At 36.6% G+C, this 21,309-nt stretch overlaps 1 protein-coding gene across 8 annotated transcripts in view; it reads right to left on the bottom strand.

Moving 5' to 3' along the window:
• The window catches only part of kiz (kizuna centrosomal protein), a 128,548-nt gene that overhangs the window by 58,613 nt on the left and 48,626 nt on the right, over nt 1–21,309 (bottom strand). For 6 of the 8 annotated variants that reach the window (XM_062977920.1, XM_062977921.1, XM_008109097.3 and 3 more), the window contains 8 exons: nt 21,166–21,255; nt 16,554–17,178; nt 13,637–13,907; nt 9,963–10,097; nt 6,863–7,027; nt 5,538–5,688; nt 4,448–4,562; nt 3,209–3,274 (listed from right to left, as the gene is read on the bottom strand). In XM_062977920.1, coding sequence (XP_062833990.1) covers nt 3,209–3,274; nt 4,448–4,562; nt 5,538–5,688; nt 6,863–7,027; nt 9,963–10,097; nt 13,637–13,907; nt 16,554–17,178; nt 21,166–21,255 — 1,618 coding nt within the window. The remainder of the gene's footprint in view (nt 1–3,208; nt 3,275–4,447; nt 4,563–5,537; nt 5,689–6,862; nt 7,028–9,962; nt 10,098–13,636; nt 13,908–16,553; nt 17,179–21,165; nt 21,256–21,309) is intronic. The other 2 variants (XM_062977923.1, XM_008109095.3) reach the window with 2 other exon arrangements.

The following is a 21,309-nucleotide window of genomic DNA, read 5'->3' as shown; positions in this document are numbered from 1 at the left end:
GTACATGTTGTTTAATTTGTTACTTTTAAAAGTGATACAGTGCTGAACACTTGTAGTCATTTCAAGGGGGAGGGTGTTTGCAATATTTTTTTTAATCAACCAGTAATATAACTAATTAATCTGTACACCTGTTATTATTAATATTAACAGAGCAAGGATATTGATTTATGCAGTCTAGTAGTCTCTTGTGAAAACTGAGGAAAAGGAAATGCTATCCAGTAGATGTACTGGCCCCCTAGAATTTCAACATAGAATTTTGTATGTTTTTTTTTTAAATGTCCACCTCTTCCAACATTGCATTTTTTCTAATTAGCTCATTCAATGATGATTAAAATATAAGATATTCTGTGTAATATTGAAGAAATGGAATCAAGGGAAAGGTTCCAGTCCTATTCATGAGTCCTCAACATGGACACGTCTGGGTTTTTGAGATAGTGATGTGATAGTATTTACAAAATGGTTTACAACAACAACAACAACAACTGCTTACAACAAAAATTAACTGCGGCACTGAATATTTGCCAAAATTGGAAATATTTGGGGTGAGATAGAACGGGGTAGAAATAAAATAAATAAAAATAAATAAAACAAGAACACATAAGGAGTTGAGGGTTTTCCTGTCACACAATATCCACCACAGTCATGAAGCACATTTCCCAGAAACTAAATTGGCAGGCCCAAGACAAAAGCAACTTGCTCTGGGTTCTAAGCACAAGGCTGATATGCAGTCTGAGTTACAAAAGTAATGTTTTGCAGTTCAGTTTATTATAATACTGATTTCACAGAGGGCAAATAATGAGGCTGAGAGAGAAGGGATATTGCCAAGAAACTCTGTAAAAGGCAGAGGTGGAGATTTTGCCTCAAATTCCACCTTACCACCCAAAAATATCTATTTTTTTTCCTCACACATTAATATCTAGAAAAAACATGCAGCATATGTGAAACAAAATAACTAGCTAATGTAGACAGCAAAGACACCCATATCCTACAGGCAAAACAACTTCTCTGTTTTCCTGGACACCACCATTATTTCTGGGCAATTGAATACAACTTCAAAATACATGGCTAAGCTACAATGACCAACCATTTTCATTTCTAAAAATGTCTGTGGAGCTCTCCTAGGCTCCAAAGGGCAGTCTTGAAAATGATGCTAAAAATGCCAGCCCCCCCCAGTTAGCTTCATTAAAAAAAAAACTAAAAAAGGAAAGGAAAGGCGGTGCCCATCCATCTAATCATCCTAAATCAGTGGTTCTCAATGTTTGAGTCCCCAGGTATTTTGGCCTACAACTCCCAAAAATCCCAACCAGTTTACCAGCTGTTAGAATTTCTGGGAGAAGAAGGCAAAAACATCTGGAAACCCACAGGTTGAGAACTACTGTCCTAAATGGTCAGCCACACTAAACCTGGTGGATTTTCTTCTGAGGATGTATGTTTTGGCTTGCAAGCCACCTATAGGAAGGTGAGAACTGAGAAGGCACTCAGATTTTTCTTACTGAGAGTAATGGGCTTAAAAGTCAATAGATTATGCCCATGGCCTTTATGCTTTTTCTTGCTTTGAAGGATGTTATATATGAGAAAGGTATAACCTTTGAAGCAATCCTACAAATATATTTGCACTCCAAAGGTCTGCAGTTAGCTCTATTTTTGAAAACTCTTGGCTCAGTAATTATATAACACTGAATATAGGCTCACAAGCTTTAAAAAAGACTAGCATTGTTACTTTTAATTTTTTTAAAATCACAATTTAAAATATTCTGTGCTGCACTACTGTTTCCCTATCTACAGTTGGTGATAAATTGTTTTGCTGCTTCAGATGGTTGTTTTCTGGACTGCTGACATGAATTATGATTACTGATAATCAGAGAGCAGCCAATCAACAATCCAACGATGAAACTAATACGAGCACAAAGCTACACAGCCGATCAAGTTGAAATGAGGTCAAGCTAAGTCAATTCAGAGTGTGGACAACATTATTTGAGCAGGAATATTCTCAAAAGCAACTGCTAGAAAGATGCAACAGCAGTTAACAGAGATACTGAAAAAGACAGTATAGGAAAGTGATTGCCACTTTCTTCCAAGAGGAAGCACAGGACCTAAAAAGCTAACTCTATATTACCATATTAAGATCTCTCTCACAGACATAAAGCCAAATTGAAATATGTTTAATCAATACTGTGTCTTCAGAAGCCCAATTATTTGTAAAAATGTTAAACAAGGTGTAATTCAACAAGATTTACGGGTGGATTCTAATTCTGAAAAAGAATGCTTCAAGCTTTACCATGCTGTACTCTGAGACCCATATACCTTTAGACCTGCTTTTCACCTTTAGCGGAAACATGAGAAAAGTTAACATAAAACATTTTATATGGAAACTTTTACAAAGTTAATAATCATATGTGTGTGCATGAAATTTAAGCAATTTTTACATTTGAAGTCCATAATGACTATTTTAAGAATTATCCCACAACTCTTTTATGGTAACTATTTGCACATCTCTGTATTTCTTTGTCTGTAACTGTATCTCATATGCAATTAAGGGTTTTCTTCTTTATAACAGAAAGGGTCTTCTAGATTTAGTTACTACAAATAGGCATCTGTCAAGGATGCTAATGTGTACAATATCCCCAGACCAAGATTGCCATGCTACTATCTTTGATATTCTTTCTAAACAAATATAATATAGCTGCCAGAAAGAGAGATCTTAACAGGTCCTGATGAAACATTATTGCAAAATATTTTAAATTATCTGAGCGTCTTTGTTACCGAGGCAAAACCCCAGCTTCTTGTCTGGCACATTTTCCCCCTGCTCTTATTCTAATGATACACATTCAATTACTACCGAAAAGAAAAGAGTCAAATCAGAAACATCTGTAGTTTGCCATATAATTACTGATTCTTCCCCATGGAGACTGACCTTTGTAACACCGATACCAAGACCTGAAAGGGTAAAATGACAGAGGATATTCACAAGGTTTAAAACGTATAACATGATTACAAGGAATTAAAATAGGCACTGTTATTTTCCATCTTGGTTTATGTTAACATAGGCACAGACTTTATGATCTTGCGTTTAATCTCTGTGCTCAGTATGTAGTAGCTGAATTTACTCACTATTAGGTAGATTCACAAGCTGCTGAAATGCAATGTTTTGATTATATAATAAAGTCAAACCCTGCATTTGAGGCTATTATGCAGCCATTACTTTTACCTGTAATAGGAATCTTTTCCACCAGGCTTTCTTCCCTGCTCTCATCTTCACACCAGCTTGTGACTTCTGTATGTGAAATACACAATAATGAAGCACATTTCAAAGTCACAGTGATCAGACCAGTTTGTTTTCTTTTTAAGCCCTATTCCCTTTAATTTTTCATTTTTGTTATCTCTTGTTTATTGATCTAAACTGTCCATTACAGTTCTTTACAAAAGGACCCTACTGTGAACTTTAGTCAAATATGCTGCTACTCTTTCTGTGCAAAGCTACCAAAGAAAACAGTAAACTGGCAAAATACCTTGCATAGAGACTTTTTTAGACCGTGATAACTTTGCCGTCTGGGCCATTAAGCCAGAAGCAACATTTGATATACATAATACTAACTACATACAGAAAATTAAATTAAAATATAGCCTCTTTTAATGATAAAAATCTAGTAACGCAATACTAACAGGATTGCTTATGTTTACCATGTAAAGGAGTCTGTCTCCTAATTGCTTGTCTGTTTCAGCCTTTGATGTAAGGACACACTGAGCGAGTCCCCATCTCCCGCTCCTAAATCAAATTACTTCCTTTAGCAAAACAAATTCATCTAACATATCAATTTTTTCATATAAATTTTGAAAAATTCAAGGCATGCTTTTCTCAGTATGGAGCTTCTTACATCTAAGAAGAGAAAAGATGTATCCTATGCTTCCTCTGCACTAACAAGCTACAAATGTGTTGTTTAATGTGTACTGTCTTAAATGTTTCTGTCTAGAAATACATTTTACAATTTGTAGACATGCCCTCTACATTTTATCTGTCTATCTATCTATCTATCTATCTATCTATCTATCTATCTATCTATATAGGGGACAACTCATGATTCTATTTCTTATTTATATCTAGCAAAGAAAAATTGGTAATTTTAAAAAAATACTTTTAAGCCAAAGACAAAAGTATCTCAACAATATATAACCTTTCATACTACTGCAAAGAAGCGCCAAACATATAATCATGCATTTAAAAACTTAATATATTGAGATTAATACTATAAAATGACAGAGATCCCATGTTCATATCGCTATGTAATGCATATGCACACTACCAGCACTAGACCATGGTCAAAATCTTGCATAGTTTTTACTACTGCAATTTATAAACCTGTCCTGGCCTAATGAAAATTCAAGATTAAAACTACTTTAAGAAATTTGATTTCTTCCATCATTACTCCAAGCTATTGTGCACATTTACCTTCCTTTTTTAGACCATTCTTCTGTGAATCATAAGAGTCCTGTTCTTGATGGCTAACTGCAACTGACCTGTTTTCATATTTTTCTGGCAAGCTCTCTTTCAATTCTGGTGTGATCTAAAGAAATAGAAATAAATTATAATTACTGTAAAAACAAATACAGATCATTTCCATTTGGAGCCCTTATTTAACAAGTGGTGCTTTCAAAAGCTGTTATGTTACCACAGCATTATAACAGCAAGTATAATTAAATAACAATTCTGAGATAAGAAATCAGTTTGAGCTGTCTCAGCTGAGCAAATGGCTCATGTATCTCATACTTTTTAAACATTTTACAGCTTTACTAATAGCTTGAAAAAGAAACATGTTGTTGACCAGTCTCGAAGTTACAAACATTCGACTAACATTCAATTTTTGTTACAAATGGTGTGTGTGTGTGTGTGAGAGAGAGAGAGAGAGAGAGAGAGAGAGAGAGAGAGAAAACAAGAAGTGAGAGAAAATCTATCCCCAGAAAAGAAAAGAAAAGAAAAGAAAGAGTTATCATGGGTGCTTTACCACCAATTCTTGTTTCCTGGACAAGCCAATTTTTTGAAAATCCAATTGTCACAGGGACAGAAAGTGAGGTGAAATCTTCTGAGCATCAGCACAAACAGCAAAACAAATTCTACAAGGGCATTAACCTTACTTGATGCTATTCAAAACTAAAACAAATATTTTGCCTAGCGTTACATTTTAAAATGTCCCTGTTCCAACTTACATACCAATTCAACTTAGGAACAAACCTACAGAATCTATCATATTTGTAACCCAGGGACTGCCTGTACTAATCTCAAATTATAACGGAAATCCAAGGAAGCAATTCCACATTTTGCCTTCAAACTAGTATTATTTAAAGATTCTATAGACTGCGGAGTATAGTCGCAGTCCCAAGACAAAATCCCACCAACCAAATTTCTAAAAAAATTACCTAAGAGATTCAATCTTCACAAGGTCATCTAAAAATGTTAAAAGGATCTTTATCTGGATGCCACTCTCCTGCCTTGCAAACAACCAAGACAAATGATATTGGAAGCAAATGCAACAACTACTGACCGAGCTATCTCCTTCATGTTTTCCTGAAATCAACAAGGTAACAAACATCTTTTTTGCTTCTTGTTCAAGTAAAACATGATGCTTTTGCAGGAATAAGACATGCTCGCTTAAACGTTTCCATATCATTGCAAAATAAGGTGTTAATTTAGACCTACAAAAACATGAAGAAAAATAGGATAGACAAAGCAGCACATGTCAATAAAGATGTAAAATGACTCTTTGCTATCCAGAATCTGTACTTTAGGTTTTCTTAGTTTAAAAAGCAACAATGTTAAATTTATTAGAATTCTTACTTGCTCCAAAAGTCACCAAAAGTGGATTAGAACAATATTAATGTAAGCTTATCTTAGATAAACCTTAACGTTAGGAATATGCTAGGAACTAAATATTAGAATCCTGTGGGGACTAAGGAACATATACAGCAGTGATTCTCAACGTGTGCGTCCCCAGGTGTTTTGGCCTACAACTACTGGAAATCCCAGCCAGTTTGCTAGTTTATTGAGAACCACTGATATAGAGTCAAGCAAAAGAGTGACTACCCTATTGTAGCAGCTGGGGCATTTATGGATATGAAAGAAACTGAAATAGTAACAACAGAGACAGGACAAGAAGCCCCAAATGCAATTGTATTATATTATTTTACATGGGCCTTCTTGTCCCTAAAGGCAGTGGGAGCTTTTAGGTATAACCTATGTTCAAGCCAACAACTTGGTCATGTTGCATTAGAGTTAGTCAAGAAGAATGTGATCTGTCCTTACAACCCTTCCTCAAGAAAACCGGTTTATACTATATGAAAGCCTTGTGACTTGAAGGTTGGGTTGCTGACCTGAAGGCTGCCAGGTTCGAATCCCACCCGGGGAGAGCGCAGATGAGCTCCCTCTATCAGCTCCAGCTCCATGCAAAGACATGAGAGAAGCCTCCCACAAGGATGGTAAACGTCCTTGCAGACGGCCAAATTCTCTCACTCAAGTAGCAACTCTGGTTGCTCCTGACACGAAGAAAAAAAAAACTTGAGCAACTACCACCTAGTCTCTAATCTTCACTTTTTCAAAAGCTGTTGGAGGGTTTAAGAGGCTTAAAGGAGGGGCATTTGTGAGGAAACTGATTTAGATTAATCTGGGTTCAGGCATGACTTCTGGTTAATAGCACAGCATAGGACTGTGCTGTAACCGATACTGTAGATGATATATTCTGCATGTTTACAAGACATACCCCCCACATTTCCAATGCATACAGCTCCCCTCTTGAAATTGCTTGATTTCAGTCTTAGTCATACATGTGACCCATAAGAATGTTAATTATGGAAGTTGAACCAATGAGCATACCTGTTTTGTTTTCCATTGAACATCTCACTTTTGTTATTAAACGGATTCTCTGGTAAAAGGCATGCATTTGCTGTACTTTGCAATAATCTCTGCAGCTGATGAAGGACAAGTGCTTCACATAACTCAAGGTCTTCTTGTTTCAAGTTGCCAGTTTCATTACAGAGACTATAAACAAAAGCAGACACTTAATGAAATGTTTACTTAAGCCCATTACAAGCAGCTACAGTCATTCATGGAATGTACAATAAGTATCTCAAACCATAAATTTAATATAAACTTTAACTGACAACTTTAGCTGAAATAGAATGCCAACTAAACAAGCCTACACAGTGATGGTACCCTAAGGATCATGAAAAGTGATTTTCTTGTTGCCAAGTACCCTTAAAGTTGGTGCCTTCCCCTTCTGAAGCCAAGGGGAAAAACCACACCTATAAATACGGTGATTGGTTCTCTTAAGTAGCATACTCCATTACGTTTCTTTCGGCAAAGAATGTGATAAGACATTTTTAAAGGCTATTTCTAGGTCAGCATCATATTTATTACTTCTACTTGAGCTGATGTCCAAAAATGGAAGATTAGGATATGACTCTACCGGAAAAGAGTCCTCTGTACTTCTTTTAAGAGTTAGACACAGGGTTTTTCCAAAAACTTATGCTCAGAATACGAGAAGAAGAAGCCTGCATGAACTGGATACTAGCTAATGGTATAGATGTGACCATTATAACAGTGTGGTAAACCAGAAGATATTATTATTATTATTATTATTATTATTATTATTTCTTGCCCGCCTCTCCTCGTGGCTCAAGGCTGGTCACAGCATAGTCAAAACACAAAAAATAGCAAAAATTCTATAAACACATACAGTAGAGTCTCACTTATCCAACATTTGCTTATCCAACATTCTGGATTATCCAACACAGTTTGCCTGCTGCCCCGATCCACAGCTGTTTCTCTAGGCAGCAAGGATTGAACTGTTTATGGATTTAATTTCTGACAATGTTGCTACTGAAAGTTCATTTTATGCAATTCTATCTTTATTTGTGGTCAATTTGTTAGTAGCCAATGTTTTTGTAGTCAGTGTTTTCAATATATTCAGATGTTTTGGTGCTAAATTCATAAATACAGTAATTACTACATAACGTTACCATGTTTTGGATTGCCTTTTCTGTCGATTTGTTGTAAAACATGATGTTTTGGTGCTTAATTTGTAAAATCATAACGTAATTTAACATTTAATAGACTTTTCCTTAATCCCTCCTTATTATCCAACATTTTCGCTTATCCAACGTCCTACCAGCCCATTTATGTTGGGTAAGTGAGATTCTACTGTATTAAAATGTAGTTCTATAAAAGATACATATTAAAATGTATTTCTATAAAATACATATTAAATGCACAGGACAGAGATTAAAACATAAGAAGTCTTAGCTCTACACAGTCAAGGGGGATTTATGGCTTTGAAGTAACAGCAAACTCAAGTATGGATAAATGCTGGAAATCAAGCACAAATTAATGTGAACATCTATATGGATTGGTAGTGCAATGGGCCCATTAAGCGTGGCAAAATCTTTCTGCAGGATAATCTGAAGTACAAAAAAATGTGAGTAAAAAAGAGGAGTGTAGCCTTTTATCTGTTCCAAATAAGTGATCAACTGCTTGAGAGTGCTCCAAAATATTTTTAAAAATGAAAAAATATTTTAAAATCAAATGGGGAAGCAGGAGAAGGATGTTATTTTTGGAAGATTTATAGTTTGGAAAAAGCAGATGGAAGAAGCTTAGATATCCCTTCCTGCTTGTGTCAAAATAATCCAAAAGAATTTGGTTCTTCAACATTTTAACTGTTATTAAATGCACATGCATTAACCTGCATTTAAGACTTCAATCAAGCAGTTTTTGAGGAACAGAGATAGAGATCATAAATAAAGGAAAAGCAATCCATAACCATCAGAAGAATTTCTTCTAGATTTCAGGGAAGTTTTACACAGACACTATACAGTGTTCCCTCACTTATTGCTTGGGTTAGGTTCCAGGACCACCCGCAATAAGTGAAAATCCACGAAGTAGGAACACTATATTTATTTTAATATTTATACATTATTTTAGTAGGTATACACTATTTTAAGTCTTTATCAATCCATTGTGTGTTGATAAATCGCCTCCTTCTGCTCCCGTTGCTGCTTGGGATCCTTTTCTCTCCCTTTGGCTTCTCCTTCCTCCCTTCCTTAGACTGTAAATTGTAATTTTTTATGATTTATAATAGTCTTTTAGAGTTTATTGAAGAACCACGAAACAGTGAATCCGGGAAAAGTGAACTGCGAAGTAGTGAGGGAACACTGTAATCCAGTTTAAAATTGGATTAAAATGAACTGGTTGTGCTACATAGTTCCTACCCAAAACCCCAGGAACTGGTTCAAGGCTAGGACGGTGGCCACAATATCTGCTGACTGTAGATTGGAACCAAACCCAGGAATCCCAGTGTCTGTGGCTAGATAGCCACTGGAAAATGGGGGTGGGGGTTGGGATGGGGAGGGGAGTTTCTTAACTGTCTGTTGAGATGTGCTGATGTGCATATCCATGTCCATTTTGGATCCCAGTTTCAAACTCTGATTGGCTGCAGCACATTATCCAGTTTATTTCAGATTTCCTGATGGGTTTTTAAACATTCTGTTTCTGTCTTGATTCATGCTATAGCATGCTTTGGGAGTGTGCATTTTGTAGACACTCCGCTCTTGGGATGGCTTCAAACTTCATTATCCGGGTATAGAACTGCCCTCATACTCCCAAAAATAATTTACATGGTATAGACCAGGCATGGGCAAACTTCGGCCCTCCGGGTGTTTTGGACTTCAATTCCTAACAGCCGGTAAGTTAGCTGAGATTTCTGGAAGTTGAAGTCCAAAACACCTGGAGGGCCAAAGTTGTCCATGCCTGGTATAGACCCTACTTGAATAAAGCAGTTTGAAGCCCTGGTCAAGGCAGAAGTAACCCACTGTTCTTGTGAAGGAAGTCTAATTGAGCAAAACTCATACTAAAGCCAGTAGATTTAAAAGATGGATAATATTAATTACTTCTCCAAAATAAATAAAATTAAGCATTAAACCTTATAAGGGCCTCCAATTCTGCGACAGGCACAGTTTTATATTGGTATAACACCAGGCAGTCAGGAGTTGTTCCAGCCACTGAGCCTTCTATGAATGTCAGGAGATGAGAAAATCCTTCAAAGGACAAACATAGTCTGAAGAAATAAACACAAATGTGATTATGATCTATTGAAATGTTTCTATGGAAGTACAAATGCAGAAATGTGAAGTAGCAAAGAATCATGTTTGCTTCCTATACAGGTATAAAGCAAAGGGTGATATCTATTTCTTATACCAAAAATGAAATGATGCCTTCCCCAGTGTTTTATCATACCCATTTGGTCAAAGTCCCACACCCTCCCTTCATAAATGAACATAAATCAGACAAATGTGTCATGCCTAGTTTTTCCCAGCAGATTTTACAAAACTTCACTGTAGCACTTTGTTCAAAAATAGTATTTTGTTAATATATGAAATACGGCCATAAAACTGGGTACATAAAATTGAAAAGGAAGCACTTCTTCCAACTTAATAGATAGGTTTGTGTGGCAGCATTGTTGAAAAAAGGAGTGTCATAGCACCCTTGAAAAACCTTGAAAAGTACCAAGCCAGTTTCTAAACATACATTTGCCTACAGCAGCCTTACATTTTTTTCTCTCTGATTTTTTTTGCTATTGAATTTCTTCTTTTCTTAACTAAAACACACCTACAATAAAGAGCACCATTTTATCCTTTCCTAAGTGCAGAATATATCTTTCTGTTATATAATAAATATTACATCTACCACACCATTTCAAGACCCTACATCTGATACAGGTCTGTCTCTAAGATAAGAGCCCTGTCTTATCACATCCCTTCCCTCTAATATCCACCTATGCAAAGTGACATCATCATTGGCTGACCAAGCAGTTCAAAGCAGCCGCCAATGGAACAAAGCTGGAAAACTCTGAGTGAGAAGAGTTCACTATGTTGGCTGCACATACATAGATGTTACAGGGAAGGAAGAGAGAGAAAAAGACACCAAGACACAGCTACTATTATTTTAAGTGAGAGGACCTCTAGTTCCTATTCCAGGCTTATGTCACAGATTTACAAAAAACATATTTGTACCAAAGGTTATTCTGGCTTGAATAACAATTACAAATCTTTTCCATTAGACCGTTTAAGCATGAAATACTATGTATATTTTTTCTCCCAGAAAACTGGATGCATGCTAATTGGCAAAAGGACTGAAAAGATCTCAAATATAAGCATGAACACAATGGGGAAACAAGTTGCAAACTACAGATCAAACCAACTTAGCATCTAGCGTTTTTTAATTAAATAAGACACAAATGTTTTTTCAAAAAACACTATTCTACACCTATATGGATAGAAAAGACTAGTGCCCCCCTACAGGTACAAAACATAACTTGGACCTAAGTGGGACTGTACTAAAGTGATATCTCTATATTGATGCAAATTAAGATTTAAGCATTTTAACAATAGGGCATCGCTAATCCTTTTACAGAGGTGTAAATAGCTATTCAGATTTTTATTTCAGACTGCCTGCTTTGTTCTGGCATTGTACAGCAGAACTCTACAAAGCAAACACACAGCTGGCCTATAAACTAAACCACTGCAATGTTCAGTAGCTTTAAAAAGATTTTTAAATATCTGCAACTTTAATGTTTACTGTTGTTTTCCCAACAAAACTGAACTATTTCATTCAAAATTCCAGGCACTATGGCAATGTACTTCCACAACAGTGACTGAGAACAGTGGTGAATGAAGATGGTGAAGTTTGCAAGTTTAGACCTAACACACAACAAACCAGTGAGAACACACAGGCAGCTCAACAGGGCTTTTCATTGCGCTCAAGTCTTACAAAATCTCTATTTCAGCTAGCTCATTCCCTATTGTGCTCCTCCCTCTGGGTGGTCTTTCCAGGGTGCCACTTGAAGGGAATACATTAATAAAAAGGAGGGGAAGGAAGGGACACATAAATAAAGAAAAGCAAAATGGATGACATGATGCAGCAGGCTATGGATCAGGGGTCAGCAAACAAGGGGTCTTTCTCTTTTACAGGTTGCTTCCTGGAAACAGTCTGATTAAGCTGACAGCTTGAATTATGTGTTACATTTTGTAATGCACAATCCATCTGTGCTAAGTCCTCTTGAATACAGCTGAAGCAGCACAAGCAAAAGGTCCCTTCCTTGTTCCTTCTTAAACATGAGCTTGAAATACTCATTATCTTCCTAAGTGCTAAATCCAAGAGGCTGAACTTTTTAAGGCTGTAAGTGAAACACAGGTTAGTTATGGGAACTGGCAAAGTACAGGACAGGCCTCCAGTCCAACAATATAGACATGTAGCAAATTTCATAAGTCTGCCTTACTCTATAGCTTGTTGGTTGACTTGCATCTGATGCAGGAAGGCAGAGATTTGAAGTATCAATACGTAGCAGTATTGATACTGCTATAAACCTCTTGTAGAAAGTTATGTATACCAATATACACTAAAAAGAGTAACAAAACTTATACATGCATATTGTAGTAATGGCACAGTGAATGAAGAAGAAAAGTAAATTTTAAAGAGGCTTGAAACATTAAACTACATTTCAGTACACTTTTAGGCTGCTTAAATCCCATTAAAGTTAGTGGGATTTAAGTGCATACATGAGCAAAGCCTTAAATATTTTAGATTGAATGAAAGGTGAGAACATATACTTTTAAAACACATAAGAACATAAAAACATCTATAAATTGGCTTAATTGCTGCTAAGAATATGCCACTTGAACCACATCCATACACAAATTCGAATAAGGAGAGTCATTTTTCCTCCAAATTCAATGTGTAGAAAGGTGTGAAATGCTAATTAAGCTGTAATACTTTGGACGGTGGTGGTGCATCACAAAGGTTATCCATCTGACAAATGGCATGCAAAATTATGTTAAGCTATGTGCAAAGATGACTTATATAGAGAACGACAGGCATAATGATCTGACTCATGATTTTAAAGGAGATGTTCAGAAGAGGTCTAAAGAAGAGGATTTCCCTGATTTTTTGTGATCACACTAAAACAAATTTGGGCAATCCAACCGACCACATGCGCCCAGTAAAAAAATTGCAGACGGACCAGGGCAATTATAAGTGGAAGCTGCAAAGAATGCCAATGTCTGAATGCTACAGTGGATACTGCCACAAAACCTATTCTTAAGGAGTCTTAAAAGTCTACCCTCTGCAATGTAACACTGAGCAAGATAATGAGCATTTCAAGCTCATGTTTAAGAAAGAACAAAGCAGACAGATGGCAACAGGCTGGAAAGCTGGGGTGCAAATACTTGGATAGCAACTAGAAAGTAGGAGAAACAAAAAGGAAGTCTGGCTATTAAGAACATTTATAGTTAGGCAAGGTCAGGGGGTACAAATGGGTCACTTGGGTGGTAGTGTTATGCCAAAATCTTAGGGGATTAATACAACTCTTTCAGCTTTCTCTGCAAGCCTGATTGGCTTGCTATAAGGGGCAGTGGAATGCCGATTAGTTGCTCAAAATAGTGCCATATCTGCAATTGCTATAAAACTGTGAAATCAAGGGAAAGGGATGCTTCTGGAAGTAAACAAGGCAAGCAGACATTGCACTAGATTATCAGTAGAAAAGTGTGAAACAACATCCCATAGCAATGCCAAAAATATGATATTGATAACTTATTTTACCTTGTTGCAGGACTAGGGGATGAACTGCCACTAGAAGTATCACGACGTAACATTTGTGAACATGGATATTTTTCTTTCTTATTATATGTTGGGCTAACTGATTTTAACGATACATTGTAGCCTACATCTTGTCCACTTTGCTGTAGTTTTTGAGGATTAGTTTCATCCTCCTCCTCACTGTTACTTAGGGAAACTGTGAGATCAGTGCTTCCATTCGAACTTTCATCTTCTTCTTGTGCATTTGTATCCAGTTGTGGGCTATTTCTGAGACCTAATACAGAAATGTAATACTATTAATTTTGCATGAAATAATTACAGCATTATTCGTTTTATTTTTGAAAACACTAATTTATACTGCAAGGACTTAAAAATATATCCCAAATCAACCCATCAGGTTCACACAGATGATCATGACAGCTCTTAAGAGCTTTTTAAAAACGTATTTTTTTTTTATAAAATACTAGCTTTGCCCGGCCACGCATTGCTGTGGCTTATGGGAATTATTTGTTGGCCAGGTGGAATAGCAGTGAATAGCCTTGCAGACTCAAAGTCTGGCCATTTTCTGGAGTAGCTGGAGTAGCACCCTCAATCAAAGAGCCACTTTGAAGCCTGGCTACTTCCTTAGTAGGGGAATCCTTGTTTGGCCGGCTTGAACTGCACTGAATAGTCTTGCAGCTTAAAAGCCTGGCCGCCTTCTACGTAGGGCATCCTTTCTAGGCCTGTTTGTATGGGACAGAGTAGTCTTGTGGCTTCAGAGCTTGGGGGTTTTCTATCTAGGGGAAATCTTGGTTGACCAGGTTGAATAGTACTGAATAGCCTAGCTGCTTGCAAGCCTGGCCGTTTTCTACCTTGCGAAATCCTTGGTTGGCCAGGCTGAATAGCAATTAATAGTCTCGGTGTGGCAGGTATGAATGCTGCAATTAGCCACCCTGATTAGCATTTAATGGCCTGGCAGCTTCAAACCTGTTTGCTTCCTGCCTGGGAGAATCCTTTGTTGGGAAGTGTTAGTTGGTCCCGATTGTTTCCTTTCTGGAATTCCCAATTTCCCTGCTTTCAGAGTGTTGCTCTTTATTTACTGTCCTGGTTTTAGAGATTATATTGTTCTCTGTGATTATACCACAGTAAATATTTCATATTACAGTAGAGTCTCACTTATCCAACATTTGCTTATCAAATGTTCTGGATTATCCAACAGAGTCGGCCTTTTAGCAGTCAATGTTTTTGTAGTCAATGTTTTCAATACATTGTGATGTTTTGGTGTTAAATTTGTAAATACAGTAATTACTACATAGCATTACTGCACACTGAACTACTTTTTCTGTCAAATTTGTTGTATAACATGGTGTTTTGGTGCTTAATTTGTAAAATCATAACGTAATTTAACGTTCAATAGACTTTTCCTTAATTCCTTCTTATTATCCAACATATTCGCTTATCCAACGTTCTGCCGGGGTGTTTATGTTAGATAAGTGAGACTCTACTGTATATTTATAATCTTATATTATCTGCTTAGAACTGGATTGTATGAGGCTCCTTCTACACAGCTGTATAAAATGCACACTGAAGTGGATTATATGGTAGTGTGGACTCAAGATAACCCAGTTTAAAGCAGATAATATAAGATTATACATGGGTAATATAGCTGTGTGGAAGGGCCTTGAGTCTACACTGCCATATAATCCAGTTCAAATAAGATAATCTGTATTTTATAGGCAGTGTGGAAGAGGCCTAATTGAAGAGGCCCTGGGTGCCATTAAATGGCTGAGTGGGTTGCTAGGAGACAAAGTGGGTGGAGCTTAGCCTTCTAACTGGCAGCAATGGGAAAGAAACAGTTATTCCTCTCCCTCTAATTAGGATTTTATTTTTCTTGTTTTTTTGATGTAAAAACACAGTCTGGATGACCATGTCTTTTGTGGCCAAATTTGGTGTGTTTTGGCTGTGTACTTTTGTTGTTTAAGTTAAGGGAAAAATTATCAGAACATTTATATATATATATATAGAGAGAGAGAGAGATTATCCAGAGCAATATGTTATAAAATTCATAAACACACTATAATAAATGTTTTTAAAACAGCCATAATGTTTGACAAGTACATTTTTAAAAGGCGGGAGGACAATAATCACAACAGTCATTCTGAAGACGTATGTTTTAGAAATCAGTGCTATTTTCAAATGCACTATAAAACTGCAGACCCCCAAAAGCAGGGTGGGAGACAGTGTATTGTTCTTCCTGTCACAGGGTCAATTTCCTCCAAGACCTAGAAATCAGTAGAACAATAAGAAACACAAGACTTCTATCTACTGACCTGATTAGAGCCATTTGTCTTGACTGTTACCCAACTTAAATTTTTGTCCTCCCTTTCCCCCCAAAAAGACAGGCTATCAATATGAATAAATAACTGAGGAATATATCTGCAGTTAGTCATCACTAAGAGAACTATTAAAAAAGGCAGCACATCTACATCATTATCACCAAGATGCTATAAAGAGAAAAAAGGCAATTACAACACTGATAAAATCAATGAAAATCCAATTTGAAGATTCTGTAATAAGCAGACAAATTGAAACAAGTCTGACTTCCATCCTTGAATAAAACAAAGATCTAAGATCAGAGATGATGGAACACTAAGTCTTTGGAGAGGTCACATTATTGTGTATTCCAGTTGAACTGCCCCTTTAAAGACCCTCAGACTCTGCTCTATTGCCTTCTTATATTTCTATAAAGGTAACAACGACTAAAGAGGACGATGCCTCTATGCTAGTTGTCTCCAAATGGAGCAATAAATGACACGGTTTCTTGTGTGTATCCATACCGTACATCAGGCAGCTAACCAAACTAAACTTAATACAAGCTACAGCCTGCCACTACCAGCAGCCCAGGTGCCCTGCTAGCCCATTACATAAATCATCACTATACCTGGGAATTTCTCTCTCAAGTGCTCTTTTCCAGAAACAAGTTGTTCAGAGCAATACGCCAATGGGTTAGGTTGTTCAGATCCCTGTTCATTTCCAGAATGCTCATGTGTCAGTATTTCTTCCACTGGTTTGTGGAAATTGCCACTTTTTAAATCGGTAGTTCTGTTCTCAGGACTTAATCTTTCATGTAACAGGGAATTGAGTTCAGCAGACATTTTGCTTTCCACAGAATTACTACTGCAATTATTTGTCTTGCTTTCTACAGTTGAACAGCAAATTCTTCCATCCGCATGTGATACATTGGATGTCACTGGTGTTTCCTTGCCCATCAGCAGATATGTCTTCCCATCTATTTTGTCAGACTTATTTGAGCGCTGTAGATCATTATTAGTTTGTACTACACAGCTGTCTGTCATATAACTATTCTGTGATGGTTGTCTATGTGAATGTGGGTCAGAAATTGAAAAGCTCTTTGTGAGCTTGGAAGATTTCTGCGGCGCACTGAAATCTTCAACGCTTGAGACAGCTGACATTTGGCGGCCCATAAAGATTGTTGCCGTGTGATACAGTCCTCTTGACATGGCTGTCCTGTTGTTAATTCCTGCCTGTCTTGCTTCTGGCACTTTCTGAAAAAAAAGTACAAAATCAACACAATGAATTTTTGTCATTCACCTGAAGTTCTGTTATGTAATCCCCCTTAAAATAAATGGGAAAACATTACAGAATTTTCCATTTAATTGTTCTCCACATTTTTAAAATTAACATACACAGTTCTCTACAATGCAAAAACCGTTCCCTTTAAACATTTCAAATTTGCATTGAAGTCATTAAGAATGAAGATACTTAACATTTTGACCAACAAATTGGGAAAGATGATCACAAATTAATAATATGAAGTAGCTCAGCAAACAAATAAGCTTGCAGCTGTGAATGATTCCATAGAGTATGAGGGGTAACCTGTGTCTACCTTGCTCAGTACTATCTACTCTGACTAAAAAGAGAATTCTGTCTTATTGGCAGACCTTCTCTTTCTTCTCGTGTTTTCTTAAATCAGACAGCAACACCTACAAGGAAAGCACATGTCCTCCAATTACAATAAGGTTTTGATCCTCTTCTCAACTGTGCCCCAGATAAGTTCTTGGTTACACCAGAATATGAGAAAATATATTATGTAAGTGACATAATACTGGAAACTTGCATTAATTTATGAAGAAACTATTTGTTTAACTTTCTTTCCTATCTCTAGGGGCATGTTTACGTCAAGCATGTAAAATGTCATTCACCTCCTCAGCAGAAGTAACTACAGCACCAGAGGGCTTTTTAAAAAATCCAAGCTAAGCATATAGCTAGCTGTGTTATGCAGCAGGCAGAGAGAACTGAAAGCAGTTTCATGAATAATTTCTGAACTCAAAATGTTCACTGCTGTCTACTTTAAGCACAGGTCAAAAAAGAGAAAGAATTGGTGGAAGTATAACCAAGAAACAGAGCTGCCAAATGGAGAGGCTCAATAGTCAAGACAAAAATTCTATATAGGAAGTCCCCAAGTTACAAATAATATAGGTCGTATAGGTTTATTCTTAAGTTGAATTTGTATGCAAGTCTGAACAAGTACATTTTAAATGGCAACTACAGCCAAATATCTATCAGTCTATCTATTATTTATTTATTTATTTTTATCCTGCTGTTCTCCCATGGGTGAAATTCAAAGTGGCGTACAATGGTTAAAAATAGAAATTACATAACATATAAATTTGATTTATAAATATAAATAAAAAAAAAACATGATAAACCAAATATACAAATTACACACTATATAAAACCATATATGACAAATCAATAAATTATGACATATACCATTAAAAAAAATCTATGAACCTCCGGCCACTGAGGTTATCTATAAAACAAATAGTACAAAGATCAAAAAAACATCATTTCCATTGAGCTGTGTAAAAATATTTACAAGACCGAAGTAGCATTCAGAGATAGATATTGCCAGTAACTATCTGGCAGTTGTCTATTATAAGTTGTCAGGAAAAGCCTAGTTCCACAAAAATATTTTAATTTGTGAACGAAAGGCCAACAAGGAGGGGGTCAATAGCACCTCTCCAGGAAGGGAGTTCCAGAACTGCGGGGCCACCATCAAGAAAGCACTCTCTCACATTCCCACCAATAGCATTTGTGTCGGTGGTGAGACCGAGAAAACAGCCCATCCTGATGATCCCAAGGCTTGAGTGAGCCTGTTGTTACCTATGAGTCTTTTGTAAGTTGGATGTTTGTAACTGGGAGAAAGCCTGCATTAGCATAAAAATTCTTCTGTTTAAACTCCAAAAAACTGAATTGCTATCTATATTCTTGGAACTATCCCACTTATTTCAATAAATTGAATGGGTACGGCGCTATCCAATGGACTGAGTCATCATATCACTCCGAATGCAGACACATTTTCAGATACATATTTGGTGACTGGTATTGAGTCTTACGTTGACCTTGTCTACCTACATTCTGGTGTCTTAGTAGCAGGATGACTACAAGCAATTTGAATTTAATGTATTTCTTTTATTCTAAGGAATACCCCCCCCCAATACAAACATCTCTAAAAAGCAGTTCATTTCTGGCAGGGTGTAAAACCAAAGATGACAATGACTCTCTGGCAGATTGTTGCCCCCCAAAAGGACTAGGTGAAGAGAGAATATAAACCACTTTAATCTGGAAATGCATAGAGAGATCCCAAGCTCATCATGAGAATACCAAAGACCCACAAAGAGGTTTTTTTTTGGGGGGGGGGGCTATGAATTGGTCCTCCATTATCTTGGGGTAAGGAAGGAGCAGGTTGGTGCTTTGGAAGGTCTGCTGAGACAAAGCAGGATTTCCCAGCACTATCTCAAAAGCTTCCAAAAGAGAGAAAGGAGCAGGTTCCACCTCAGACCCACTCATCATCCCACCCCTGAAAGTGAGGAGGGAAAAGGGCCTCAGCCCCAAACAGGAGGATGAATCAGCCTCCCTTTCTTTGGATATTTAGAAATATTTTCTGCTTTTGGCTGTTGTTTTTGGATCCGAACTATTATTTATAGCAGAATCCCATTAAAGTTACATGGTTCCTTACATGTCATTTAAAAATATGAATAAATCACCATGACAACAATTCATAATACAGGGGTACAAGACTAGTGAAGAGGATCAGAAATTCTGATACTCAGGAATTTATCAAACTAGGCCACAAAGGAAATGCAGTCTTCTTTAAGAATAAGAACTCCAAGGACAAACATTTTCACATATTTTGAAGGGAAAAAAACCATGCACAAAATAAGTTAGCATTTTTGAACTCTATTTATATTGTTTCATGCCTGCAATTCATACAGTACAGAAACCCTACTGCTATAGGTCAAGGATAGTGAAGCTCGATGCTCCCTATATGATGGAGAATGGCCTACATTCAAGGTTTCTTCACCTTTTTAATCTATGGCAAGAGAAACCATCTATAAACTCAGATTAATGCCTACTAATGCAATGAAGAAAGAAAAATGGAAACCTTCCTACTATTACACACATACACACATACACACAAAAATAGTGTTGCCTCTGTTTCTTTCCTGATAAGAGTCTTAAATACCAAACAGTTAAATGCATAATAACATTTACTGGCAGCAAGACAGCCTGCTTAGCTGATACATAAAGCAGGTAAAAGGAGAAAAAGTTAATTTCTTGGCTGAATGATTCCATCGGTAGCTATAGGGCAAACTAGAAAGTCTTTTAGTAAAGTAGCAGTTGATTCTTCTATCAATCTGCAGCACACATACTCTTCCAAGGAATGCATTAAATATGAAAATCATATCCTGTTATCATCTGTTTCCAGCTTTCAGCCCAGTAAGCTTTCCTTAATGAATGCTGTAGCCTAAGGGACAAGCATGCTGTTGGCTTTTCTGAATAATGGAGTGATGCTACCCATTTTGGCTTATTACAATATCGACTAGCTGAGGGGGTTTCACACATAGTCACAAGTGACTACTCTTGCCAGCATGCTCCAAGTTATTACAAGATGTTTTTAGACATTTCATCTAAAAGAGCTTTCCTGCTTTTAGGGAAGAAAAACAGCTCTGGTCTTGAACTGTATCATTTATATGGAGATAGGAGGAGGGATTAGAAAGCTGCATTACTGCAGATATATAGCAGAATATATTTGAGTATTCCTTGTCAGGCTTTGTCTGTGGCTTAGATATGCAATCTTTTTTTTTCCCTTGGCTTCTTTTGGGAAAGGAAGGTCAACATGTACAAAATTATAAATGCTACATGTTTACACTTACATTTAGAAGATTTTGCTATAGTTTTGATTTTAAAATGTAAGATACTAGATGTATAAGGATTTGTTTCTTTTTCTTGATTATTAACTCTACATTGGATTGCTTTTTTAACAATGTAATTGAATGGTGGCAATAACCACAGAATAATTGTCTGTGTGTGTGTTTAAAGAAACTGAACACTGTATGATCTGGCCAGAGCTAAATACTCCCAAGTCCCATTGATTTAAATAGGAAAGACTGAAATTTCTAGATCAATGGAACTCTGAAATGTTAAGCATGATGTGTCTTACATGGTTTCAAGATATTCCAACTTACCTGGTTTTTAGCATCACCACTCTCCTCACTTTTTAATATATGTTTTGTGTTAAGTCTCCATCTACTTTTAATTTCTCTTTCATATTCTGCCTAGTATAAAGACACATATTATAAATCCAGATTAAGCATTGTTTTATCAAGACA

Source organism: Anolis carolinensis, chromosome 4, assembly GCF_035594765.1.
Source record: "Anolis carolinensis isolate JA03-04 chromosome 4, rAnoCar3.1.pri, whole genome shotgun sequence".
NCBI classification, from domain to species: domain Eukaryota; kingdom Metazoa; phylum Chordata; class Lepidosauria; order Squamata; family Dactyloidae; genus Anolis; species Anolis carolinensis.
The sequence above is the reverse complement of the archived record's forward strand: the minus strand, read 5'-3'. Positions and strand labels throughout refer to the sequence as shown.